Source organism: Melanerpes formicivorus, unplaced genomic scaffold (genome assembly GCF_026170545.1).
Source record: "Melanerpes formicivorus ecotype bairdi unplaced genomic scaffold, bMelFor1.0.p_v2 SCAF_1, whole genome shotgun sequence".
Classification (NCBI taxonomy): Eukaryota; Metazoa; Chordata; class Aves; order Piciformes; family Picidae; genus Melanerpes; species Melanerpes formicivorus.
The window spans coordinates 34,403,552-34,431,443 of NW_027142353.1; the positions used below are offsets into that span (position 1 = coordinate 34,403,552).

At 48.2% G+C, this 27,892-nt stretch overlaps 1 protein-coding gene across 1 annotated transcript in view; it reads right to left on the reverse strand.

Annotated features, from left to right (window-relative positions):
* The window catches only part of GDPD4 (glycerophosphodiester phosphodiesterase domain containing 4), a 72,414-nt gene extending 46,107 nt beyond the window's left edge, over positions 1-26,307 (reverse strand). Inside the window, 2 exon segments of the mRNA XM_068139664.1 lie at positions 1,458-1,666; positions 26,137-26,307. Coding sequence (XP_067995765.1) covers positions 1,458-1,640 — 183 coding nt within the window. The 5' untranslated portion in view covers positions 1,641-1,666; positions 26,137-26,307.
* Between the last annotated feature and the right edge of the window lie 1,585 nt (positions 26,308-27,892).

A 27,892-nucleotide genomic window follows, 5' to 3' on the forward strand; every position in this document is an offset into this window, starting at 1 on the left:
AAAGTCATCAAGTCCAACCATCAGCCTAACACCACCATGGCCATTAACCCATGTCCCAAAGTACCATGTCCACCCATCTTTTGAACACTTCCAGGGATGGTGACTTCATCACCTCACAGGGCAGCCTGTTCCAGTGCCTGACCACTCTTTCAGTAAAGAATTATTTTCCTAATTTCCAATCTAAATATTACCTGGGACAATTTCAGGCCATTTCCTGTTGTCCTTTCACTAGTTACTTGAGAGAAGAGAACAACCCCCACCTCACTCCAACCTCTTTTCAGATAGTTGTAGAGAGCAATATGGTCTCGCCTCAGCCTCCTCCTCTACACACTAAACAATCTTAGTTCCCTAGCCAGTCCTCATAACATTTGTTCTCTAGACCCTTCACCAGCTTTGTTGCCTTTCTGTGGACACACTTTGTTGCCCTTCTCCCTGTGCCTTGTGCCCAGGAGGATGTCCTCAAAAGCAATATACTAAACACTTAGAGCAAAATCTAATAACCCCAGAAATATCAGTAGGATGCAAACTCTCTTGGGCAATCACAGAATCACAGAATGTTAGGGATTGGAAGGGAACTCAAAAGATCATCCAGTCCAACCCCCCTGCCAGAGAAGGAGCAACTAGACCAGATCACACAGGAACGCATCCAGGCAGGTCTTGAATATCTCCAGAGACGGAGATTCCACAACCCCACTGGGCAGCCTCCTCCAGTCTTCTGTCACCCTCACAGTGAAAAAAAGTTTTCCTCATGTTTCCATGGAACTTCCTATGCCTCATCTTCCACCCATTGCCCCTTGTGCTGTCATTGGGCATCACAGAGCAGAGCCTGGCTCCATCCTCTTGGTACTCAACCTTTACATATTTATAAACACGAACAAGGCCACCCTTCAGTCTACTCCTCCAAGCTACAGAGCCCCAGCTCCTCAGGGTCTCCTCATAAGGAAGATGTTCCACTCCCTTCATCATTTTTGTGGCTCTGTGCTGGACACTTTCAAGCAGTTCCTTGAGGTCCTTCTTGAACTGAGGGGCTCAGAACTGGACACAATTGATGGGACAAGTGTGGCTCAGTTGGTAGCACATAAGACCCTTAATGGGAAGGTTGTGAGTTCAAGCCTGCAGTGGGCAGTAGTGTCCTCCCTACTCTAGTCATGAGGTCTGTGGTGACAGGTTGGACTCGATGATCTTTGAGGTCTCTTCCAACCTTAGTGATACTGAATACTAACATTCCAGATGGGACCTCACCAGGGCAGAGTGGAGGGGGAGGAAAACCTCTCTCAACCTACTATCCACAGCCCTTCTGATCCACCCCAAGATGGCCTTCTTGGCCACAAGAGCACATTGCTGGCTCATGGTCAACCTAAGGATGTCTTTGGCCCATGAGATCAACCCCTTGTCAGCTTGTACTGATCTGTGCCTACAGAGGAGTGAAGATCCATGCTGGCTTTCAGCTACTTTACCGTCTTGCAGCAGCACTTCCCAGGCTCAGTCTTCCTGCGCTGGTAGCGCTTCCAGCGGCAGCTGTAGAAACCAGCCAGGCAGGAGATGAAGGGCTGGTGCTCATACCGCTGCAGCAAGCGCCGCCGGACCACCTTCAGCTTCCCAAACTTCAGCCTCTTGAGGCTGGTGGAGCTGGCCTCCATCTGAGTGGCTTTATCTCATCTTCCTCCTGAAAGAAGGCCACAGGTTTTGTGGGAAGATGTTCGCTCCACTTTCCTTTGGGGTAAGCTTTGCACATCAGAGAAGAAATAAGAGGAGGTGTCATAGAATCACAAAATTGTCAGGGTTGGAAGGGACCTCAAGGATCACCTAATTCAAACATCCCTGCCAGGGGCAGGGACACCTCACACTAGAGCAGGTTGCTCAGAACCACATCCACCCTGAGATACCCAGAGCACAGACAGGGCATGTGGGCATTATGCCACCAGTGAGTGGTGCAGACAGCAGCTGATCTTGCTGCCTTCATCATCTGCCTGCAGATATGCCTGGCATAAACTCAGCACCTACCAAGTTACCCTATCCATGTCCTTTGAATATATCTGAACCTTCAAAGCTCACAAGAGGATGGGGCTGTTTAGCCTGGAGAAGAGAAGGCTTAGGGGAGACCTTGTTGCTCTCTACAACTACCTGAAAGGAGGTTGTAGCCAGGTGGGGGTTGGTCTCTTCTCACAGGCAACCAGCAGCAGAACAAAAGGACACAGTCTCAAGCTGTGCCAGGGGAGGTTTAGGGTCAAGGCAAGGAGAAAGTTCTTCACAGAAAGAGTAATTGGCCATTGGGATGTGCTGCCCAGGGAGGTGGTGGAGTCACCATCCCTGGAGGTGTTAAAGATTGGATGTAGCACTTGAAGCCATGGTTTTGTGGTCAAGAAGTGTTAAGTAATAGGTTGGACTTGATGACCTCTGAGGTCTTTTCCAACCTGGTTGATTCTGTGATGTCTTCTGTGCCATGGGGGTGGAGTATTTATTACCTCCTACAAGAATCCCTAAACCATTATTCCCCCTACAACCAGACCACAGCATCTCTTCTTGCCCAGCCCTTCAGCAACAGGAATTCAGGACACTGGACCAAACCCATGAGTTTTGCTGGCAGAGAGCCATGATGTTCTTGGTGTGGACACCAGATTCACACATCAATATTTGCCTACAGGATTTGACAGCAAAACAGAGATAACAGAGACCTTGAAACACTGCTCACTCCATCTGGCTGGTTACAACAGCATGTCAGGTGTTAAAACTAGGCTTTAATATTTTCCCCTAACAAAAATTACCCCTGATAGAGATCCCATGAGCTGCCAAGATGGCCTAATCCACTCCAAACTAGTTTTAATATTAGGAGGTTTCCCCCAAAGTCTAATCTCTTGTGGTAAAAGTATTCTCCCCCCAACCCCCCCCCCCCCCCACACACACACACACTGTCTAGGAGGTTGTGGAGGCTCCTTCCCTGGAGAGATTCCAAATCCACCTCAACTGGTCCTGTTCAACATGCTCTGGGTGACCCTGCTTTATCAGAGGTCTTGGACTAGATGGTCTTCCAACCCCTACCACTGTGTGATTCTGTGAAAATTTAGAGATCTGCAAGGCTGGAGAGTTGGGTACGGAGAAGCTGAATGAAATTCAACAAGGGCAAGTGTAGAGTCTTGCACCTGGGAAAGAACAACCCCAAGGACCAGAACAGGTTGGGGACTGAGCTGCTGGAGAGCTGTGAAGGGGAATAGGACCTGGGGGTCCTAGTGGATGGAAGGATGACCACGAGCCAGCAATGTGATCTTGTGGCCAAGAAGGCCAATGCCATTCTGGGATGAACTAGAAGGGCTGTGGTTAGTAGATCAAGAGAGGTTCTCCTTCCCCTCCACTCTGCCCTGGTGAGGCCACTTCTGGAATATTGTGTCCAGTTATGGGCCCCTCAGTTCAAGAAGGACCTCTGGAAACTGCTTGAAAGTGTCCAGCACAGAGCTATGATGAAGGGAGTGGAACATCTTCCTTATGAGGAGAGCCTGAGGGAGCTGGGGCTCTGTAGTTTGTGAAGAGGAGCCAGAGGGGTGACCTTATTAATGTTGATAAATATGTAAAGGATGAGTGCCAAGAGGATGGAGCCAGGCTCTGCTCAGTGATGCCCAATGACACTGGAGTGACACAATCACAGTGTTCTGTCACTGTGAGGGTGACAGACACTGAAACAGGCTGCCCAGGGGGATTGTGGAGTCTCCCTCTCTGGAGATATTCAAGACCTGCCTGGATGCATTCCTGTGTGATCTAGTACAGGGATCCTGGCATGGCATGGGGGTTGGACTGGATGAGCTGTCCAGGTCCCTTCCAACCCCTAACATTCTGTGATTCTATGATCCCTGCCCACCTCCACCATACAAATAGAAAAAGACAGCAAAGGGAAAGTGCAAGCTTGAATCTGTTGACCCAGGAAAGCCAGGGCAGCAATGAGCAAGAAGGAAAACATGCACCAGTAGGACAGCAAAGTTTAGGACTCCTGGGCAAGTGAGCTGTGAAAGCAGTACCACATGGTTTTCAGCTCCATAAACCCAAGAGACCTCAGGTCTTTCCCTTGCAAACACAGAATTTGATTATTGGCAGGTAAGAGTCCCCATAAGAGCAGGCAACTGGACAGGGCTGCTAGATTCACACTGCTTGACAGAGAGTGAGGAAAAGCATGAGAAATAGCCCAGGGCGGTGGTGGAGGAAGGAGCAGGAGGGAAGCAGCAAGAAGCATATTCAACCTCATGGCCTGAAAGAGAAGGGTACTGAAAGTGAAGCTTCCTTAAGAGAGCAGTGCACAAGAAGGAGTGATGCCCACACCACCATTTCCAAGGGATTTGGAGGGAAGTTAAACTTCATACTAGGGGATGGAGGTGTCTTCAGGCTGAGCTGAGCCTCCCTGGAACCTGCAGCTGCCTTATGTGGGAACTTGTGGTGCCATTCCACCACTTTGGGGCATTGTTTCCTGCCCTTCCGCCTGGGAATCTTCCATGGCATCGTACCAACTGATGCAAAGGAGTAAAATCAACCTTCTAGCCAGCTTCTGATTGATCACCACTATCACAAGTTGCACACAGACCTGGCCACCATCTGGAAAAACTCAGCAAAATGCATGTCTTGAGCCTGCATTTCTGCCTAGGATCTCTTTTGTTCCACAATCAGAGGGCTGGAGCACCTCCACTGTGAGGACAGGCTGTGAGAGTTGGGGCTGTTCAGCCTGGAGAAAAGAAGGCTCTTGGGAGGGCAGATTTAGACTGGAGATTAGGAAGAAATTCTTCCCAGTGAGGGTGCTGAGACACTGGAACAGGTTGCCCAGGGATGTCATGGATGGCCCCTCCCTGCAGGTGTTCAAGGCCAGGTTGGATGGGGCCTTGAGCAACCTGGGCTAGAAGAAGATGTCCTTGTCTATGGTGGGTGGTTGGAACTAGATGATCTTTAATGTCCCTTCCAATACAAACCATTTTCTGAATCCATGAATCATCTGCTGCCTGTTTCTTTTCAGGGTATTAATGAGGTTTAACAGAAGAAAGGAAAAAGGATCAAATAAAATGCACCTAGTCATAACCTGCCTGTGATCTGGAATACACTCTACATCCTTCCCTTCCTCTGGCAGGTGATAATTACAATTTATCACAAAGACTTTCAACAGTTTCTTCCTAAGCCAAAATTATACCTTGCTTCTGTGTAGGATCCCAAATACATGAAGATTGAGACAAAAGCAAAGCATATTTCATTAGTTAATAGAGTCATAGAATATTTGGAGACTGAAGGCACCTTTAAATGTCATCCAGTCCAACACCCTTGCAGCCAGCAGGGACATCTTCATCTAGAGCAGGTTGCTCAGAGCCTCATCCAACCCGACCTAGAATATTTTCAGGAGTGGGACATCTATCACTTCTCTGAACAACCTGGGCCAGTGTTTCACCACCCTCATGGTAAAAAAACGTCTTCCTTCTATCTTGTCCCTAAATCTTCCTCTTTCTCTTTAAAGCCATCACGCCTTCTCCTGTCACAACAGGCCCTCCTAAAAAAGTTTGTCCCCATCTTCATGTAGGCTCCCTTTAAGAACTGAAAGACCACAATTAAGGTCTCCTCAAAGCCTTCTCTTCTACAGGCTGAACAACCTCAACTCTCTCACAGCAGAGGGGTTCCAGCCCTTGGATCATTTTTATGACCTCCTCTGGCCCAGCTCTAGCAGATCCATGTGTCTCTTGTACTGAGGACTTCAGAGCTGGACCCAGAACTGCAGAGGACTCTCAGCAGAGCAGAGCAGAGGGGCAGAATCCCCTCACTTGTCTTGTTGCCCACACTGCTTTGGGTATAGTCCAAGACATGGTTGGCTTTTGGGCTCCAAGGAGACCTAATAGCAGCCTTTCAGTACCTGAAGGAGGCCTACAAGAAGGATAGAGAGAGACTGTTTATAAAGGCCTGCAGTGGCAGGATAAGGAGCAATGGCTTCAAATGAGAGAAGAGCAGATTTAGATGGATGTTTTTTACTATGAGGGTGGTGGAATGTTGGAACAGGTTGCTCAGGGAGGTGGTTTGGGCTTTATCCTTGAAGATATTCAAGATGAGGCTCAACAGGGCTCTGGGTAGCCTGATCTAGTTGAGGATGTCCCTGCTGACTGCAGGGGGTGTTGGGCTAGATGACTTTTGGAGGTCCCTTCCAACCCAGACCATTCTATGATTCTATGACACTATGATTCCACTCCTTCAAGGTACCTCTTTCAGTAGTCTCTCACATTTGGAGCACATTTGTCCCAAAGGTCCAGTCCCTGGAGATGACTCACTGTCCACAACCACTTGCAGAAAACTCACTTAATCATCATTAGAAATTACAGCTGCTTTTCTTCATCTTCAAAAAGCTTTGTGGGCTATGGTAACAAATGTGTGCCCAGGGACATTATTGGCTGAGCCCCAGAAGGTTCACAAGGGATTTTATACAAACAGTGTAGAAACAGGCAAAGGGAAATCATCATCTTGGTGAAAGGGACTCAAAGAGCTACAACAGATTTTCTCTCTCTCATGTCAGGAGTAAGATGAATGTTTTGAATAAAGCTGGTGAATAATAGCTTGAAGGAGGGGGGTTGGGGGGGAAGAGGAAGAAAAAGAAGGCGTGGAGAGAGACTTTCATTGAATGTCACATTGTTAGCTGGACTCAGGCTTGTTCCCATCCATCATTATTTCTCAGAAACCTCCCTGAAGGTCCAAGTGGTTTCAGTTCTGCAGAGGTTTGCATGCCACCAGCACTCCTCCATTGCCAAAGAGTGGGTCTGACACAGATGGGGACAATTTTGGCTAGGGAAGCTTCCATGTCAGGGAGAACTGGACCTTGTTCCCAGCACAGCTGTTCAGTGAGGTTTGGGTTTAAATCATTTTTGAGTGACAGCTTCTTTCTACAGAGGTCCAACCCAACTATTTTCAGCTTGGGGTAATGGTGATCAACCATATGTTTGCCAGAAGGTTGATTTTACTCCTTTGTATCTGTTGGTTCAAGGCTGTGAAAGATCAGACAGAGCAGGAAACAATGCCCCCAGTTCTCCCATCCCACTCTGCTTCTCTTCTGGAAGGCCTTGCCTGCCTGACCCTCCTTGTAGAATGTTGCACCTCCTCCTCTTCTTTCTAGAAAGCCCCAAACTGTCCTAGAAACTTCCATTGCACCACTCAGGCAAAGGCAGTTACCCACAGCCACTAGCCATGTTTGGGGGCCATGAGGCCATGCTAGCCCTGAGTCTCCATGGACTAATACTGCAGCAGCCTCCCCATGGTGGGTCCAGGTGGTGAGTGGGCAGGAGGCTCATCAGTCCTTGCTGCTCTGGGGAAGGGATGCTCCAGTCTCTAGGGGAAGAAAGAGTGACTCCTGTCCAACCCAAGGTGCTCTCCTGCCCCCAGCAATTGTTGGCTTCAATGGTGCTAAAGGGGAAGAGGAGATTCTGGTTGAGGTTAGCAAAGAAGCCCCCAAATCCATCATGGAATATTGACTTAAATAGAACAGAATTTTGTACTTTTATGTCTGCTTCCTATATTTTCCTCTGTGCTAAAGTGTGGGCTGGGCTCTGTTTGGCCATGGAAGGACCAGAAAACCTCTGGTACCTCAGAAATCTCATTAAAACAAAACTAATAGTATATGCTGACCTATATGAAATGGCTCAGAAGATGGGCTTTTCAGGAACTGCTTTCCCAGGGTGTATTCCCATGGCTCCTGGTGTGAGGAAGCTCTGATCCAGGAAGAGAGTTGTGGCCGGTTGACGTTGCCCCCTTAAGAAAGGGAACATGGTGGACGGAAGTTGGTAAACGGAAGGAATAGTCTAAACTAATTTCATTGGACGAGTGGGAGGAAGCACTTTTCGGAACTGGGAGTGAACTGGACATTTCCAGCACTTCTCAGTCAGTCTTGCTTCCGCCTCTTCTTCAGGCAACAGCTTTCTGTCCTGGGCTTTCTGCCAAGGCCCCGGCCTTGAAAACAAGATACCAGGCCTGTATATTAACTCTTTTCCAATTAACACAAAACTGCTTTTAACTTCTTTCTTTCGCTTTCTCTCTCTTCTAACCTGATCTGGGGAAAGGGGGGGAAGAGAGGGGAGAGCGGAGGTGGGGGACCTCTCTGCCGAGAGGGATTACTCTCATTTCTGTGTTACTCTGTTGTATATCTTTGTATATATTGTAGATATTGTAAATTTGTAAATAATCCCCTGCAAACCCTACATCGCTTTGTAAATATAGCTCCACTGCTTTGCTAATTCAGCTTGCGAGTTTTTTTTTTCCTTTCTCTTCAATTTTTTTTTCCCTTTTACTTTACAAGGGGGAAGGGAGGAGGCTTCTCAGCCTTATCCTTCCAAACCCACCACATTTTTTTTATTGGCGTACCCAACGTGCGGCAGATAATTAGTTTAATTTATTATTTGATTGATTTAGTGTTTTCCAGCTGAATTAGCAAACATGAAGGTATTGTGGTTTATGGAGCGATTGTTCTTTTCAATTTTTGGGGCTCTGGTTTACAGGTATTGTTTGGGTTTGATTTTGGATTACCTGGGTAAATATTTGGTGCGGACAATTTATATGTGGGTTATGTATAGAGTTAAATTATGGTATGGAAAATGTATTAATTTATTATGGCCAGTGAGATACAGGAATGTTACCTCCACCACTCTCCCAATTGAGATAAAGGGTTTTAAGATTCCGCCTGAGGAGAGAGTAACTTTAGGTGATGCCTGGGATCCAAAAGTGATTTATTTGATGTGTATAAATCTGTTGCTGGTGATGGTAATCACATATTTACTGTTCTCTTTACGGCGAGAGAAAAAGGTGTCCAGGGCGTGTTTTGTTATTAAAACTAGATCAAAAAGAAAACGCCGTGGCTCTAGGTCAGTCCCAGAGTCATCTAGTGACGAGGACTGTGGAGAACCCGTGTCAGTTAAAAAGAAGGCTAAAAAGTTAATTGGTAAAGCAGCTCTAAATGACTTTGCTGATTCTAGCAAGCAGCCAAGGGCATCGGCTGGTATCAACATGGCACCTACTCCTTCTCCCACTCCTTCTCCTTCTTCTTCTTCTCCATCGGCCATTAATGGAGCAACGTCACTTCCACCCACTCCCTCGGTGGGACCGGAAGTCACTGCCCCAGCAGCTGATTTATCTCAGGACCTGTCAGCTTCCATTAAGGTGGCTGTAAATTCAAACACAGCTCCAGTTAAGGTGGCTCCTTTAAAGACCAGAGCTGCAAAGGCCCAAGATGGAGAAGAAGAGGTGGAGACTGATCCTGGTGAGGGGCCCTCTACTCTAAAAGATCCTGCTCAGGAGGAAGAGAAGGTTTGTTTTAAAGATCTAGCTAACCTAGTGAGAGCAAAGCAGGATAGAGATGAAGCTAGGAAAGCAGCTGGCAAAGGTGGTTCTCAGCTTAAAGAGATCCTTAGGAGAATGACAGCAGGATTTTATGGGCAAAGAATTCAGGGAGATGAAGATGAAGATGACATTACAGACTGTTCGTCACCACGGGAAGAATTGCGAAATGTCCGTAAAGATTTCACTAGGGCAGATAAGGAGCCAGTTCTAGCTTGGCTTAGTAGGTGTTATGATACAGGTGCTTCAGCTCTAACAGTTGGAGACAAGTCAGCAGCTCAGTTAGGAACTCTCTCAAGGGACAATGGAATAGATAGACATCTAGGCGAAGCTCTCGGTAAGGTTAATCTGTGGATACGCCTTTTAATAGCGGTTGCCCTGAGATACCCTTCCCGAGATGACCTTCCCTGGAATCCTAAACCCTGGACTACCATAGATGAGGGAATTAAGCGCTTGAGAGAATTTGCTGTTAGAGAGCTACTCTATGGTGAACATGAAACTCTGAATCCTGATGACATTCCTGTGGGTATCGGTCTTGCTAAAAAGATTATCAAACTTGCTCCTTCTAATTATGCAAACATTCTGGCAAGCAGAATTGTGTCAAGAAGTTATGGTGGAGCTTCTCCCACGGTTGGCCAATTCAGTGATCAAATGAGACAATTGGAGGATAGCATGACACGTGGTTCTTTGGTTTCGGCCATTAAAACTATGTCTGGTGATATACAGAATTGCATAAGAGAGTTAAAAGATGAATTTAGAAATTCCATATCCCAATTGGCACAAAGGGATAATTTCAATTCTCCCTCCAGGTGGGTACAAGTTTCATCTGTAAGGAATACACGTCCTCCAAGGAGGTCATTCCAAAACAGGTTATTCCAAAACAGGTCATTCCAAAACAGACCACCAAGGCAATCACGTAGAACTATTTGGATAACTCTGCGTGATCAGTTTGGTGAGAACATGAACCGCTGGGATGGCCAACCAACTTCTAATCTTTTCAGGAGACTGAGGGAATTGCAAAGTGGCAGAACCCGAGGTAGCAATACCAGAAGGGTAGCTGTTACTTCTACAGTTCCCCAGAACGACTCTTATGGCTCCAACAGTGGCTCCAGTTATAACATGCAAAGTTATAACCCTGCACAATATGTGCAATGCACATGTGCACATGTTCCCCATAACTAGGGGTGCCCTGCCTCCCGCCAGGGGGAGGAGAGGGATAACAGAGATAACAGAATCTATTGGGATGTGTACATCCAGTGGCCTGGCACTTCACAATTTCGGAAGTACAGGGCCTTGGTTGACACAGGAGCTCAGTGCACCATAGTACCATCAAATTATCAGGGATCAGAGTCTATAACTATTCTGGGAGTCACTGGTGGATCTCAAGAGTTAAGTAAGGTAGAGGTTAATATAAGTCTAACTGGTAAACAATGGAGGAAGCATACAGTTGTGACCGGACCTGATGCACCTTGTATTTTGGGAATTGATTTTCTGAGAGAAGGGCGTTTCAAAGACCCTAGAGGTTACAAATGGGCTTTTGGAGTAGCTTCAATAGAAATTGATGGACAAAAATTGAAGCTGTCTGCCAGACCTGAACTTTCTGATGAATCTGCAGTTGTGGGACAACATAAGATACAGGACATTAAATTGCCGGTTGCTTCTCAGACTGTGCATCACAGACAATACAGAACCAACCGTGACTCTTTGTTGCCCATTCAGAATCTGATTCGTCAGTTGGAAAGTCAGAAAGTCGTCAGCAAAACTCATTCACCTTTCAACAGTCCAGTGTGGCCTGTGCGGAAGCAGAATGGAGACTGGCGTCTGACGGTTGACTACCGAGCCCTGAATGAAGTAACACCACCTATGAGTGCAGCAGTACCAGACATGATGGAACTACAGTATGAGCTGGAATCCAAAGAGGCCAAATGGTATGCTACCATAGACATTGCTAATGCATTTTTCTCTATTCCCATAGCAGAGGAATGCAGGCCTCAGTTTGCTTTCACCTGGAGAGGAATCCAGTACACTTTCAACAGGCTGCCAATGGGCTGGATCCACAGCTCAAGCATCTGTCATGCAGTGATCCACGATGCTCTGGAGAAAGGAGGTGCTCCAGAACACATCCAGTTCATCGACGATATCATCGTCTGGGGTAAAACTGCTGAGGAAGTCTTCAAGAAAGGTAACAAAATCATTGACATTCTTCTGAATGCAGGTTTTGCCATCAAACGAGACAAGGTGAAAGGACCTACCACAGAGATTCAGTTTCTGGGAGTGCGGTGGCAGGATGGACGCCGACACATTCCAGTGGATGTGGTAAATAGAGTCTCTACCATGGCAAGTCCCACAAACAAGCAAGAGACCCTACGTTTCTTGGGGATAGTGGGATTTTGGAGACTGCACATTCCTGGATACAGTCAGATTGTGAAACCTCTGTATGATGTAACTCGAAAGAGAAACCATTTCCACTGGGGACCTGAACAACAAGCAGCCTTTGACCAGATAAAGCAAGAGGTAATTCAAGCAATGGGTCTGGGACCTGTCCGAGATGGTCCAGACATTAAGAACATTTTGTACACGGCTGCAAGTGACAATGGTCCAACCTGGTGCTTGTGGCAAAAAGCTCCAGGTGAGACACGTGGACGACCTCTTGGTTTCTGGAGTCGAGGCTACAGAGGTTCAGAGGCTAACTATACACCAACAGAGAAAGAAATTCTAGCTGCCTATGAAGGAGTAAAAGCATCTTCTGAAGTGATTGGAACTGAATCACAACTTCTTCTAGCTCCCAGATTACCAGTTTTGAATTGGATGTTCAAAGGCAAAGGATCCACACCACATCATGCCACTGACTCAACCTGGTCCAAGTGGATGGCTCTGATAACACAGAGAGCTCGAATGGGAAATCTTGAAAGACCTGGTCTAGTGGAGGTGATCTCAAGTTGGCCTGAAGGCATCAACTGTGCTAAACCTCCAGAGGAGAAAGTAACTCGTGCTGAGGAAGCTCCTCCTTACAATGACCTTTCTGATGATGAAAAGAAATACGCTTTGTTCACAGACGGTTCCTGTCGTCTTGTTGGAAACAAGCGAAGGTGGAAGTCTGCAGTGTGGAGTCCAACACGCCGAGTTGCAGAAGCGAAAGATGGAGAAGGAGAATCCAGTCAGTTCGCAGAGGTAAAAGCTGTCCAGCTAGCTCTCGACGTGGCTGAACGTGAGAGATGGCCAAAGCTTTATCTGTACACCGACTCATGGATGGTAGCCAATGCTCTATGGGGTTGGCTAAAGAACTGGAAGAAGAGTGGTTGGCAGAGAAAAGGAAAACCCATTTGGGCAGCCAACCTATGGCAGGACATTGCTGATCGAATCGAGAGAATTCCAGTGAAAGTGAGACACATTGATGCTCACATTCCTAAGAGCAAAGCTACTGAGGAACAGCAACACAACCATCAGGCAGATCTAGCTGCAAGAGTTTCTCAAGTAGACATGGACTCTAATCTTGATCTCGACTGGAAACACCGAGGTGAGATATTCTTAGCTCGGTGGGCTCACGATTCGTCAGGACATCAAGGCAGAGATGCAACATACCAATGGGCTCGTGACAGATCCATAGACATTTCCATGGATGCTATCACGCAAGTCATCCATGACTGTGACATTTGTGCTGCTATTAAGCAGGCAAAACGACTTAAGCCCTTGTGGTATGGTGACAGATGGTCCAAGTACAAGTATGGTGAAGCTTGGCAGATTGACTACATCACTCTACCACGTTCTCGTTCTGGTAAGCAATACGTGCTTACTATGGTAGAGGCAAACACTGGATGGTTGGAAACTTATCCAGTTCCACATGCAACTGCACGCAACACCATTCTTGGTCTGGAGAGACAGATCCTGTGGAGACACGGAACTCCAGAGAGGATTGAGTCAGACAACGGAACTCATTTCAAGAACAACCTTGTAAAGGGCTGGGCAAAAGAGCACGGTATTGAGTGGATATTCCACATTCCCTACTATGCACCAGCTTCAGGGAAGATTGAACGCTACAACGGTTTGTTGAAGACCACTCTCAAAGCCATGGGAGGTGGATCTTTGAAAAACTGGGAAAAACATTTAGCACAAGCAACCTGGCTGGTAAATAGTAGAGGTTCAGTGAACCGAGCTGGACCTGCACATTCAGATTTGCTACGGAAAGTAGAAGGTGATAGAGTTCCTGTTGTTAGAGAAAAGAATCTGTTAGGTAAAACTGTTTGGGTATTTTCACCCTCAGGAGAGGCTAAACCTGTCCGAGGGGTGGTTTCAGCTGAAGGTCCGGGTCACACTTATTGGGTAATGCAAGAGAATGGTGAAATTCAGTGTATTCCACAAAGAAATTTAACTTTAGCTGAAAGAGGTTAATTTCGAACTGTTGTACAGCTACATCGCGTCCAAAGGAAGAATCAACGAGGAATCTACGGTGCACGAACCCTGAGATCCCTGAGAGCTCTGAGTCAACTAAGAGACCCTGAGAATCCCTGTTTCCCTTTTCTTCGCTTCATCAGTGAAGAAATGAACTATTTTCCATTTTTCTCATTTTCTGATTTTCTTGGACTTTTGAATCATCTACGTCTGAGCATAGCCGGAATGGACTATGAACTTTACTCACGAACTGTAAATATCGTTTTGGATTGGATGGACAGTATGAACAGCCAATGAAATTGTTTAGAAGGGGTGGACTGTGGCCGGTTGACGTTGCCCCCTTAAGAAAGGGAACATGGTGGACGGAAGTTGGTAAACGGAAGGAATAGTCTAAACTAATTTCATTGGACGAGTGGGAGGAAGCACTTTTCGGAACTGGGAGTGAACTGGACATTTCCAGCACTTCTCAGTCAGTCTTGCTTCCGCCTCTTCTTCAGGCAACAGCTTTCTGTCCTGGGCTTTCTGCCAAGGCCCCGGCCTTGAAAACAAGATACCAGGCCTGTATATTAACTCTTTTCCAATTAACACAAAACTGCTTTTAACTTCTTTCTTTCGCTTTCTCTCTCTTCTAACCTGATCTGGGGAAAGGGGGGGAAGAGAGGGGAGAGCGGAGGTGGGGGACCTCTCTGCCGAGAGGGATTACTCTCATTTCTGTGTTACTCTGTTGTATATCTTTGTATATATTGTAGATATTGTAAATTTGTAAATAATCCCCTGCAAACCCTACATCGCTTTGTAAATATAGCTCCACTGCTTTGCTAATTCAGCTTGCGAGTTTTTTTTTTCCTTTCTCTTCAATTTTTTTTTCCCTTTTACTTTACAAGGGGGAAGGGAGGAGGCTTCTCAGCCTTATCCTTCCAAACCCACCACAAGAGTCTACAGACACTTTCCCAGAATCACAGAAATGAGCATAACACACAAGTGGCTTTGGCCCTGGAGATGCCAGATGCATCAGCAGTGCCTTCCTTGGCCTCCTTCACATAGCTGATCTATAACACATAACCTTGTTACAGCCCTTAGTTCACAGAATCACAGAATGTTAAGGGTTGGAAGGGACCACAGGAGATCATCCAGTCCAACCCCCCTGCCAGGTGGGTTTTGAATACCTCCAGAGAGGGAGACTACACAACCCCCCTGGGCAGCCTCTTCCAGTCTTCTGTCACCCTCACAGTGAAAAAAGTTTTCCTCATGTTCACATGGAACTTCCTATGCCTCAAATTCCACCCATTGCCCCTTGTCCTGTCTTGGGGCATCACTGAGCTGAGCCTGGCTCCATCCTCTTGGCACTCACCCTTTACATATTTATAAGCATGAATGAGCCCCCCCCCCCCCCCCCCCATGCTCCTCCTGTCCAAGCTAAAGAGCCCCAGCTCCCTCAGTCTCTCCACTCCCTTTCCAGGGATAGAGGTGAGCCTTGAAGTTTAGTCTTGGAGGTCCCCTGCATAAGGATAGTCACCCCGTTGGGGCAGCTGGTGTCTTTTCTTTGGGCAGTGCAGGTGGGAATAGGGATAAATTGGCCCTCAAAAGTGGTTAGGAACAGTGATCTCCCAGCTGTGACTACACAGAGACCTTCCAGTACCCAAGTTAGATATTGTTGCTACCTGGAAGCAGCAAGATGTTCATGTCTAAGTGTCATTGTTGAGCTCATACCTCCAGGTCAAGCCTGAAAGTGGAGACTCAGCATAGAATCATTTTGGTTGGAAAAAACCTCTTTAAGATCATAGAGTTCAACTGCTAACTCAGCATTGGCAAGTCCACCTCTAAACTGCTGCTAAGCAGCACATCTGCTGCTTAGGGGAGACCTTATTGCTCTCTACAACTACCTGAAGGGAGGTTGTGGACAGGTGGGGGGCTGCTCTTTTCTCCCAGGCAACCAGCACCAGAACAAGAGGACACAGTCTCAGGCTGCACCAGGGGAGGTTTAGGCTGGAGGTTAGGAAGAAGTTCTACACAGAGAGAGTGATTGCCCATTGGAGTGGGCTGCCCAGGGAGTCACTATCATTGGAGGTGTTCAGGAGGAGACTTGCTAGGGTGCTTGGTTGCATGGTTTAGTTGATTAGGTGGTGTTGGATGATTGGTTGGATGCGATGATCTTGAAGGTCTCTTCCAACCCCGTTTATTCTATTCTATCCTCTCTGTGTGTCTTTTCAATCCTCCCAATCCTCCCAGGCATGGTGACTCTCTCACTGCCCTGGGCAGCCTGTTCCAGGGCTTGACAGCCCTCTCAGGGAAGAGTTTTTTTCAAAATGTCCAAACTAAACCTCCCCTGGTGAAACTTGAGGCCATTTCCTCTTGAACTATCACTTGTTATTGAGGAGAAGAGACCAACACCCACCTGGCTCCAACATCCTTTCAGGGAGCTGTAGAGAATGAGAATGTCCCTCCTGTTCCTCCTTTTCTCCAGGCTAAATAATTCCACTTTCCTCAGGCATTCTTCATAAGCCTTCCCCAGGCTTGTGGCCCTTCTCTGAGCACTCTCCAGTGCCTCAAAGTCTTTCTTGTAGTGAGAGCCCTACAACTGAACACAGTATTCAATGTGCAGCCTCCCCAGATCACAGGAGGTCAATCACTTCCCCAGTCCTGCTGCCCACACTGTTCCTGATGCAAGCCAGGATGCTGTTGGCACAACCAAACAGAGATGAAATGATGCTCCCCACACTTCAGCATGGTCAACAGGAGAAGGGAAGAACTTTGTCCTCACCGTGCTTGTGGCACTACAACATCACCAGCAGCCGTGCCCAGCTCAGCCCCACGCAGCTCATCATGCACAGCCCAGGACTTGGCCCTTGGGTGGCCCACAACTTTCTAAGAAGTCACCCTGCCACCAGTGACAAGCTATCATGAGGAGGCAAAAAGTGCTTCCACCTCTGAGAGCCTGCCTGGGTGGGGAGGAGGAGGAGGAGGAATAAATCCCTTGAGGAAAGGAGAGGAAAAAAATAGAGAGAGAGAGAGAGAACAAAAGAAGAAAAAAGAGCTCAGAAATGGAGGAAATACTTCTTTGAAGATAAATCCTACTTTGTGCAGGTCAGCATGCCCTGGCTTGGGTCCTGCTCTGCTCCTGTGAATGTCTAAGCAGCTCGGGACACAGCGTGGGGACCTCTTCTGGCCCCACAGCCCCTCCAAGGCCAGCACGCTGCCACAAGCATCGTCTCCAAGGGAAGATTTTGTCAGCCAAGGGGGGGAAGAAAAGAGGCCGGCAGATCACATACCTCTGCCCAGCAGCTCTGCAGAGCTGCTATTCAACCCTCACAAAGGAGAGGGGCCCGAGACGGCCACCGCGACGAAGCCCCCGGCGCTGGCCCTCCTCCAAGTTGCGGGTGTTAAAGTTCAGACCTTGGAGCAAAACACCCCTGTAAGGAGGGGAGGGAAAGGGAAAAAAGGATGTTTTCCATGCCACCAGCCAGAGGTTTCTCTGTTTAGCTAAGTACAGCATCCAAATGCCTCATGGCTGTCCCATTTTTTGGACTCAGTGCTCTAAAGGTCTTTTCCTGTCTAAGGAGTTCTGTGATTGATTTTTTTTTTCACCCTAAGAATGTGGTTCTGCTGTTCCCAGAGGAAAATCCTTTCTAGCTAATTAAACACCAGCACATCTCTGCATAAGCCATCTCAGAAAACCTTTGAACCCACTTCAGAGGGAGAGGGTAGTGTGACACACATGATCCTTGCACAAATCTCCTGACCTAGCACCAAAAAGATGAAAGCAGTGGAGTTGTCTCCCAGAACCTCAGTTTCCTAACTTCAGGTTGCACCACCAAGAGCAGCAGATGAGGACTGCACAGCTCCTTTGATTTTCACCCATCTGCTGGGGTGAGCCAGGCAGTGTGTTTTGTAAGACAGGAAGATCAATGCACACAGCTCATGGGCAGAACTCTGATGGACCTCCTCAGGGCCCAGGACACCCAATATAGACAGCTCTGCTGGATCAGTGCCCAGCAGCACTCACATCCCAGCGGCCTGGAGTGAATTATTTAGTTGCAGAGCTTGGGGTGGATGTTTTCATTCCTCCCTTGGTCTTCCTGGAAGAGCAGCTGGACTCATCTCCTTTGTATTTGAGTAGTCACCCTGAGTTCCCAGTACACCCAGCAAAGTAGCACAAGTTGCTGGAACATGTCTAGACGAGGGCCACAAGGATGAACAGAGGGCTGGAGCTCCTCTCCTATGGAGACAGACTGAGAGAGTTGGGGCTGTTCAGTCTGGAGAGGAGAAAGCTCTGAGGAGACCTTATTGTGGGCTTCCAGGATCTGAAGGGGGCCTACAACAAAGCTGGGGAGGGGGTTTTTAGGGTGTCAGGGAGTGATAGGACTAGGGGGAATGGAGCAAAACTAGAAAAGGGTAGATTCAGATTGGATGCTAGGAAGAAATTCTTCTCCATGAGGGTGGTGAGACACTGGCACAGGTTGCCCAGGGAGGTGGTGGAAGCCTCATCCCTGGAGGTTTTTAAGGCCAGGCTGGATGTGGCTCTGAGCAACGTGATGTAGTGTGAGGTGTCCCTGCACATGGCAGGGGGGTTGGAACTGGATGATCCTTGAGGTCCCTTCCAACCCTGACAGTTCTGTGATTCTGTGACTCATCCAAGGGTAGATGAACTCTCCTGCATGTGTCCAGAGTGCCAGGGCACAAACCCAGCCCAGAACAAAGGGGCAAACCTCACTGAAACTCAGCAAGCCCAGCTGAGCCCTGGGACCCTTCCAGCTCACCGTCAAAGAACAGCTGCATCCTGAGCTTCCCAAGCTGCCTTGTTATGGGCACCAAAGCCCATGACTACCTGGGAGACACACCCCTAGAAACGCTCAGACCAGGCTGACGTCAGCTAATGGGATGAGGAAAGTATTTCCCAGGATCAGGGAGGGCCAGGCACCACCAAGCACATGATGAACCTTGCCCTGCTCAGTTTTTTCCTGCTCACTTTAGCTCCTCCTGTACTGGAAGCCAGCCCTGAATCGTAGGTAGGGTCAAAGCAGGAGGACTCTGCAGTTACAGCTGGCAGTGACGAACACGCAAGGGCTTAGTGCCAGGAGCCAGCCTCTGGTGTCTCGTTCAGGCTCTGCTGACACGTGTCCTGGTGGCACTTCTGATGCTGTTGTTCAAGCCCTTCTCACCTACAGACCATGTTTTGCTTCCTTCCAGCCCAACAAGCATCTTTTCCCGAAAGGCAGCTTCTGACAGGTGCACCTCAAGCCCTGCTCCACAGGCGCAGAGGTGGACAGGGCTGGCTGTAGTCACCCAGCCAGCAACATGAAGAGGCCAAGGCCACCTTGGCTGTGGGTCTACGCCTGTTGCCATATAGAGAGCAGCCACAGAAAGTTCTCCATTATGAGTTACATGAAGCACTTGTGGGGAGCCCAGCTGGTCCAGTGGGTAGGACTGGATGGAAGACACCAACAGATTTATTGAGTTCCCAACCCTACAGTGCTTCATTCTGACAGAAGGGTCCAAAAAATCACCATTGCAGAGGATAGATGGGACAGACTCAGCTTGGTAGCAGGTTGCTAACCAGCAGCAGGGAAGAAGGAAAAGTTCACAACAGTAAAGCACTAAGATGGAGTTGGACATCCTGAGTGAGAGTAAGACTTGGAGAACAGGTCTTATGACAAGCAGCTGAGGGAATTGGGGTTGTTTAGTCAAAAGAAAAGGAGGCTAAGGGGAGACCTTGCTCTCTACAACTCCCTGAAAAGAGGTTGAAGTAAAGTGGGTGCTGGTCTCTTCTCCCTAGTAACAAGTGGTATGAAAAGAGGAAATGGCCCTCAAGTTACACCAGGGGAGGCTTAGGTTGGATATTAGAAGAAAATCCAACTCTTTTGAGTTGAAGAGAGTCTCAAACTCTGCAACAGGCTCCCCAGGGAACACCTCCCCATCCCTGGAGGTGTTCAAAAGCTGCAGAGACGTTGTGCTGAGCTCCATGGTTTAGCACCAGACTTGGCAGAGTTAGATATGGTTGGACTTGATGATCTTAAAGGTCTTTTCCAACAGAAATGTTTTTATGACTCTCTGATTGGTGTCATTCACCTGCATTTCTTGCACAAATTGAGTTTTACTTGACAAAAAAAAGTCTTGAGAGCTTTGCAGGGAGAAGAGAGCACTTAGGAGAAAGCCACCACGACCCCACAGAAACTTTCTGACCGCTCTAAGGCATGAATCAATTAAAGAAAACATGGAGCAAAGGTTAATCAGTAGCAAGCACATCTTAAGAAATAAGCAGCCTTTCAAAAAGCAAATGCTCTTGCCAGTTTCCTCCCTCCTTCTTTTTCTCAAGTGTCTTTTATTTCTCCAACCTGGAGACCTTCCAAAATAAGTTCAGTGATTAAGAGCAGATGCTGAAAGGACCGGACTGAATCAGTGGTGGCAGCCAGGGCTGACAGAGCAGAGAGAACCAGACACATAATGGTCACAGAAGTTTGGTGCTGTACAAACACCTCATTGATTGAGAAGCTTCCAGGGGCTTCCAGGTGAATTAAAACAGATGGAGGATAGAGAAACAAGGAATTCCTCAAGTTTGCACTGGAGAACAGAGGAAATGAAGCAGGAGGATGAGGAAGGGACTGACTGCAAAGCAATTAGACTCCAGTTTGAGTGTGCAGTGGTAGAATCATAGAATCATCCAATGGTTTGGGTTGGAAGAGATCTTTAAATGTCATCTAGACCAACACCTTGTACTCAGCAGGGACATCTTAAACCAGATCAGGTTGCTCAGAGCCCCAGACAACCTGACTTGGAATGGTGCCAGGGATGGGGCATCTACCAGCTGTCTGAACAACGTAGGACAGTGTCTCACCACCCTCAGTGCAAACCATTTCTTCCTTCTCTCTAGTTTGAATCTCCCTTTTTCAGCTTAAAGCCATCACCCCATGTCCAGTCACAACAGGTCCTGATAAAAAGTCTGTCCCCATCTTTCTTGCAGGTCCCCTTGAAGTACTGAAAAGCTGCAATAAGGTCTCCCTGGAACTTCTTCTCCAGGCTGAACACCACCACCTCTTTCAGTCTGACCTCACAGCAGAGGGGTTCCAGCCCTCACATCATTGCTGTAGCCTTCTCTGGCCCCAATCCAACAGCTCCATGTCTCTCCTGGGCTGAGGACTCCAGAGCTGGACCCAGCACTGCAGGTGGGGTCTCACCAAAGCACAGCAGGAGACAGAATCCCCTCCCTCTACCTAATGGCCACACTACTTTTGATGCTTTGAGCTGCTCCCATGCTGTGCTCAACTTGCAGATATGTCCTTCCCTATTCTTACAATCAAGACTGGAGTTGACATCTAAACTGCTGCATGGGCAGTAGTCAAAATCTCATTCACACAGGTGAACATTCCCCTCACCCAATCCCACCCTATCCCCCTGAAAGCTATCCATCACGCACCACCATCATGGTTAACTTCTTGCCCTTGGCCATCTTTCCATGGAAGTGTGTACTAAAATAAAGAGTGAATGTGCTGTGGTGACCCCAAGAGCCTTCTCTTGGCATCACACCTGCAGAAGGTGGTTCCTCTTCCCAGTCTTGCTACAGCACCATGTGCACTCACCTAGGCTGCAACTGCTCAGCCACCAGAGAGGACTTAGGCCAGGAGCATGGAGAGTCCATGCAGAAAGCAGGTGCTCATCATGCTTAACTCATCATCCCCAAAGGATGCCATGAGCTGGGGCTCTTCAGCTTGGAGAAAAGGAGCCTAAGGGGTGACCTCATTCATGCTTATAAACATGTAAAGGATGAGTGCCAAGAGGATGGAGCCAAGCTCAGCTCAGTGATGCCCAGTGACAGGACAAGGGGCAATGGGTGGAAACTGAGGCATAGGAAGTTCCATGGAAACATGAGGAAACATGGAAACATTATTTCACTGTGAGGGTGACAGAAGACTGGAAGAGGCTGCCCAGGGGGGTTGTGGAGTCTCCCTCTCTGGAGATGTTCAAGACCTGCCTGGATGTGTTCCTGTGTGACCTGGTACAGGTGATCCTGCTCTGGCAGGGGGTTTGGACTGGATGATCTCTTGTGGTCCCTTCCAGCCCCTAACATTCTGTGATTCTGTGAAGACTTGGAAGGCAAACAATGGCAGGAGAACAGGATCAGTATGAGACCAGGACATGGGCCTGTTCCATCTGTTCAACCCTCTAGAGCATCACATTTCCTTCTTCCCTCGTTCAACCTGGACTGGACATGAAACATTGGCAGCAGATGCCACCTTCCTGCTAGTGGGGAGAGTCACAGGGACCAGGAGCCAAGCTCACCCACTGTTCACTGGGTTCTTACAAAATGCCATTGTTTCAGCCACCAAAAAGCTGCCAGCCACGGGTCCTCCCTGAACACTGTTTTGAGAGCAGCATCCAGACCAGGGTGAGGACAAGATGCTGAAGAGATGAGCACCTGCAGGCAGCCTGCTCAGCTGTCCTGAGTGAGCTTTCCATAGCTGGAGCAGATGTTGCAACACGAAGCCAAGCCCTTCTTGCCCTCAGGGCTCATCCTGCCATAAATGCAGAGTCCAGGGTGCATCAAAGGTCATGTCCTCAAGCTGCTCTACCCACACTGGCTCTTTTTCTTTCCTTCCAGTGAGATTTGAAACTCAAACAATCTTCCCAACTTCTTATCTTATCTGCTTAAAAAAACCCAAAACCTAACAAATCACAACATTCCAGGACCCTCATTTACTGTGTCCAGCTCTGGGCTCCTCAGATCAAGAGAGACAAAGAACTACTCAGGACTGTCCAGCAGAGGATACAAAGATACTGAAGGGATTGAAGCATCTTTTGAGGAAAGGTTGAGAGACCTGGGTCTGGAAAAGAGAAAACTGAGAGGAGCTTCTTAATATTTATCAGTATCTAAAGGATGTTGTGGTGGGTTGAAAATTCCACACCCCCCCCCCAGCATTAAATTTGCCAGGCCAGCTCAGTTGGAAGCAAATGAAAGTTATATTTACAACCAAACTACAATCTGCACTGGAATGCAATGAATGTGTACAGAAGATACAGGATTTACAACATTTACAGGTATTTGCAATTAATAAACAGCACAAGGACCCCCTGGCCAAGGACCAGGGGAAGCTACTGGCTTCTCCCTCCCTGCCTCCCCCTTATCCCCTGTACAAAAGGGACAGGAGACAGAAGCAGAGAGGTTAACACCAGTCACAACAAAGCAGTGCAACCAAGGTCAAGCAGAAGCAGAAGCATCTCCCAGACTGAGGAAGTGAGGAGAGATTGTTTTGGTACAACTACTTTAAGTTTCTTGTTCTCCTCCAATGGGGTTGTTCAGAACTATCTTTATTTTCCTTTTCACACCCAATAGTGATTCATTTACATTTTTACTACTTTCTGTTCAAGAGCTGAGAAAAAAATTTAAAGGCATGGCCTAAAACTACCACAGATGTGTGGCAAGAAAATGGGGTCAGACTCTCTTCAGTGGTGCACAGTGACAGGACAAGGGGCAATGGGCACAAACTGGAAGACAGGGAGTTCCATCTGGACATGAGGAGAAACTGCTTTCCCAAGACCTGGAGTCAGGTTTGGGCCAAAGCCAGGCTATCACTGCACACACAATGCTGCAGTCTGCAGGGAGGTGGTTGGTGCCCCATCCCTGGAGATATTCAAGGTCAGGCTTGACAGGGCTCTGGGCAGGCTGATCCAGTTGAGGATGTCCCCAGTGATTGCAGTGGGGATTGTCTGGATGACTTTTGGAGGTCCCTATGATTCTATGGTTGCAGAGCTCTTTCCATCCTGTCCACCACATAGAGTCACTAAGCTGGGAATTCACCACTGGAGAGGATCTGTTCCACACTCTGAGGAGGCAGGAGCACACACCTCACCTGATGTGTGGTGGGTTCTGAGGGACATAATGAGAAACATTTGCCTGAAGGAGGGCTTCTGAGCTCTCACAGAGCAAAACAATGGTGTGGCAGGGGGGTTGGAACTAGATGACCCTTGGGGTCCCTTCCAGCCCTGACAATTCTGTGATTCTGTGAACTAAGTGCACATTGTCAAAGGGCCACAAACTCAGGCAAACAAACAAACACAAAACAACACTCTTAAACTTTGGGCAATGTTTGCACAGAATCATAGAATAGGTTTGGTTGAAGAAGTCCTCCAAGATCATCAAGTCCAACCTTCAACTTAAGACCACCATGGCCATTAAACCATGTCCCATGTACCACATCCACATTTTTCCTGAACACCTCCAGGGACAATGACCCCGCCAGCTCCCTGGGCAGCCAGTTCCAATGCCTGACTGCTGGATGGTGGCAACTTGCTCTGAGGCACTTTGGGAGCTGCAGGTAGTCTCACAATGATCTACCACCACCAAAGTTTTCATCACCAGAAATGACATATAAAGCTTAAAAGGCACCATTGAGTCACCTCCCTCAGTTCAATATCATCAGGGCTGGTCATGAAACCCAGCTTTGCATTCCTCTGCAAAGGTTTCAAATTGCCCGGAAGTCTCCATGGAATCACAGAATTAACCAGGCTGTAAAAGACCTCAGAGATCAACAAGTCCAACCTATCACCCAACACTATCTAATCAACTAAACCATGGCACTAAGTGCCTCATCCAGGCTTTTCTCAAATGCCTCCAGTGACAGTGACTCCACCACCTCCCTGGGCAGCTCATTCCAATGGGCAATCTCTATTTCTGGGAAGAATTTCTTCCTAACAATCCAGCCTAAACCTCCCCTGGCACAGCTTGAGACTGTGTCCTCTTGTTCTGGTGCTATTTACCCAGGAGAAGAGACCAACCCACACCTGGCTACAACCTCCCTTCAGGTAGTTGTAGAGAGCAAGAAAGTCTCTCCTAAGCCTCCTCTTGCACACCTTTTAAACATTTCAATAGCAAAGCTGGAAAGGAAGCAGCAGCTCTGGCTCCCTTCACCTCCAGAACACTTTTTAAATTAAAGACCAGCCGGCCCTACAGTCCATGGTGCTTTTTGTTGTTGTTAAATGCAGCTTAAAAGCTTTGAGCAGCTGTAGGGAATTGTTTGCTTTCTCCCTTGCCCTTCCACCTGGAGGATAAGTCCTGAGAGATGCTATACTATGAGACCCAAAGAAAGAAGAGAAGTGAAGAGGATGTGTGAGGTGTCCCTGGCCATGGCAGGGGCGTTGGAACTAGATGATCCTTGAGGTCCCTTCCAACACTAACAATTCTATGATTCTATGATGTAGACCATGGGCTGGACCTCGGTTTGTACTATCCAAACCAAAACTGACCTGGTGCTTGTTCCCAGTTTCATGTCAGCTGAGTGCCCAACCCTGAACAAAAATTCACTCTTTCCTGGAAGCGCACATTCCCCCATTTTATTGTTAATTAGCCCACAAATGGTCACAGAAGAGAATCACAGAATCATAGAATCACAGAATGGTTTGGGTTGGAAGGGACCTTTAAAAGCTATCTAGTCCAACCCCCCTGCAGCGAGCAGGGACATCTTCAACTAGATCAGGTTGCTCAGATCCCTGGGCAACCTGGAATGTTTCCATCTACCACCTCTCAGGGCAACGTGGGCCAGTGTTTCACCACCCTGATTGGGGGAAAAAAAGAATAAAATTCTTAATAGAAGTGCAATTCCTTAAACAGTTTGGAAGTATTCAGACAGCAACATCGGACCGAAGGGCCAAATCCTGCTTTCAGCTGCAAACCAAACTGCTCTCCAAATAGTTGCCCATCACAACTCCCAGGGTGACATTCAGCAGTGGGGCCAAGTGTTGGACCAGAGAGTTGCTTCCAGCCCTTGCAACCAACCAGGTCCTGATTATTTACAGCTGTTCCCAGATGTTACCCTTTCACGGGTTATTTGTTCCCGACTCGAGCTCCCCGTTCACACGCTCGGGGAGCCCAGGGGAAGAAAGAGAGAGGCTCCTTTCTCCCTTTTACTATGGAAACAGCCCTTTATCCCCAGCACTGCAAAAGCTCGGCCGCCGCTTCCCTCCCACCGCCCTCCCGGCTCCAGCGACCCCAGCAACCACCCCTCCGCTCCCGTCCCACATCTCACCCCAGCTCCCAGTTCGTCTCGCAAACAGCTCACAGCCAACTCATCCAGCACAGACCGTTATTTTTTTTTACTCCCCAAGCAGCCATCCAAAGCCCCTCTCTGCTCATAAATCACCCCCTTTTGTTCCCAGTTCTCCCCATTCCCTGCCTCATCGGGCTTTGTTTCTCGCTGCGGTCGAGGCAGGAGCTGGGGCAGTCACCAGCTGGCGCATCCCAACCAGCACATTGAAAAGTCCAAAGGGGAAAAAAAAGGGGGGGGGGGGGGGGAGCACACGACAAAAAACAGCACCAAAAAGCAGGAGAAATAAAAGAAGTCCTGCCCAGCCTCCCCGGTGCTAACTTTTAGGGCAGGCAGAGGTAGATTCCACCAGGAGAGAGCATCTTTAAGAGTTAGGAGAGAAGATGCAACTTACCTGCCCGGGACACACATGGGGAGGTTCTTTACGCTTTCTGCCGCACTTGGCTGGCTGTGTCCTTCGCTTGTGACACTCGGGGACCTGAATGGTGGCACCGCTGTGTGACACCCTGTGGTAGAGAGGCTGCCGGAGCCGTCCCTCCCACCGTGGGAGGGGCCACGCAGAGCTGAAATAAATTCCCTTCCCAAGGCTGGAAAAAGTAAAATCTCCTCCTGGGATGCAGACAGCTGCTCACCGCTTGGCTCTGAGAGGCACCAGGGACTTAAGGGTGAGCTTGGGTTGGATTCATCCCACCCTCACCCACCCACAGCGGGAGAGACTGGTATTCAAACCCTGCCCTGGCAGAATTCAGTGTTTGAAAAGGAAGGGGTCTGAGGAAATATCCCAAAGATTTGGGCAAAATGTGCTGCTGCTGCTGCCCCTCAGAATTAAAAACTCCTGAAGATCCTCTGTGAAAATGTTTCCCACAGCTGTAAGCTCTGGGCAGGAATCCATTGCACCAGAGCAGCCCTGGATGCAAAACCTGCTTATTTGACTTATTTTCCCTCTTTTGAAGCGATTTTGGGGCTTTAGTATCTAAATCCTATTAGAGACATAACTTCCTTTGGAGGGGGAGAAGGGGGCAGGTCAGCACAATGGATGCATTTTGTAACTTCCAATGCACTCTGGACTTGCAGAGAGGCAAAATCCCACTGTGAAGTTCCTCAGGCTAGAAACCTGCACAACCTCACACAGCTCTTCCTGCTCCTCAAAAGCTCTTGGCTGCATGAGAGGCTAAAGAAACATTCCCTCCAGCCCCTGAAGGCTCTTTGAAACACCACTGCTGCAGGGGTTTTTCCTCATCCTTGTGGTCTCTCATGTTGGATGAAAAGATGGACCAGAGGGTCCCTCAAAAAAAAACCCCAAATCAGCAAACTGCCTTCACAAACAGAGAGGAGGAGGAGGAGAGGGCAGAAATAATGACACAGGAGCTTTGGGACTGCTGACATGCCAAGAAAACTTTTGATCAGAAGATGAGCTGCAGAGATGACAGCCTGGTTCACTCTGAAACAGAATGATAAGCAGAAGGCACCTAAGAGTTCAACTTTAAAAGCAGAATAACTTAGTCCTTACTTAGCACTAGGTCCTAATATAGCAATCATCTCCCTTTGGAATATTAAATGAAGGAGGGACTGCAAGGTATGAAAATAGAAGCAGTTGCTTTTTGTTGCTGATCACCTTCCAGCTGATGCTCAGTTGGGCTGGAGTAAAGAGGCCTGGGGCTGTGTGTGAGCCTCTAGAAACATGATTTGGTTTATATAGCCTGATTCATGGAAATCCTATAAACAGGGCAGGGAAAGGTGAGATTAAGGAGGTTGATGGCACTCGTGAGATGTAGGCAGCAGGAGCAGCAGCTTTTCCAGGTGCTTTGCAGGTTTAATCTCCTGAGCAGACCCACTGGGGTTTTCTCCTCGTGTCTGTGGCCTTGTTGAGCCCAGCTGTGCCAACAGGGGTAATGCTAAGGTCCTGAAGGACCAGGGGAAGCATAGCATGGGAGTGGCCCAGCTTGATCTGCCTTTGAAGCAGGCAGCAAAGTCAGCACTCTCCAAAACACCTTCTGAAGGGTCTTCACCACCATTCTTGTCTGGGCTGCCTTTCTTCCAGCTGCTGCATCCTCATGGCATGGATGGACTCCAAGGGGTACCTGGGAGATAAGGGGACAGGGCTGAACCATGTCCTCAGCATGCAAAAAAGGTCTCACCACCTGGGCAGA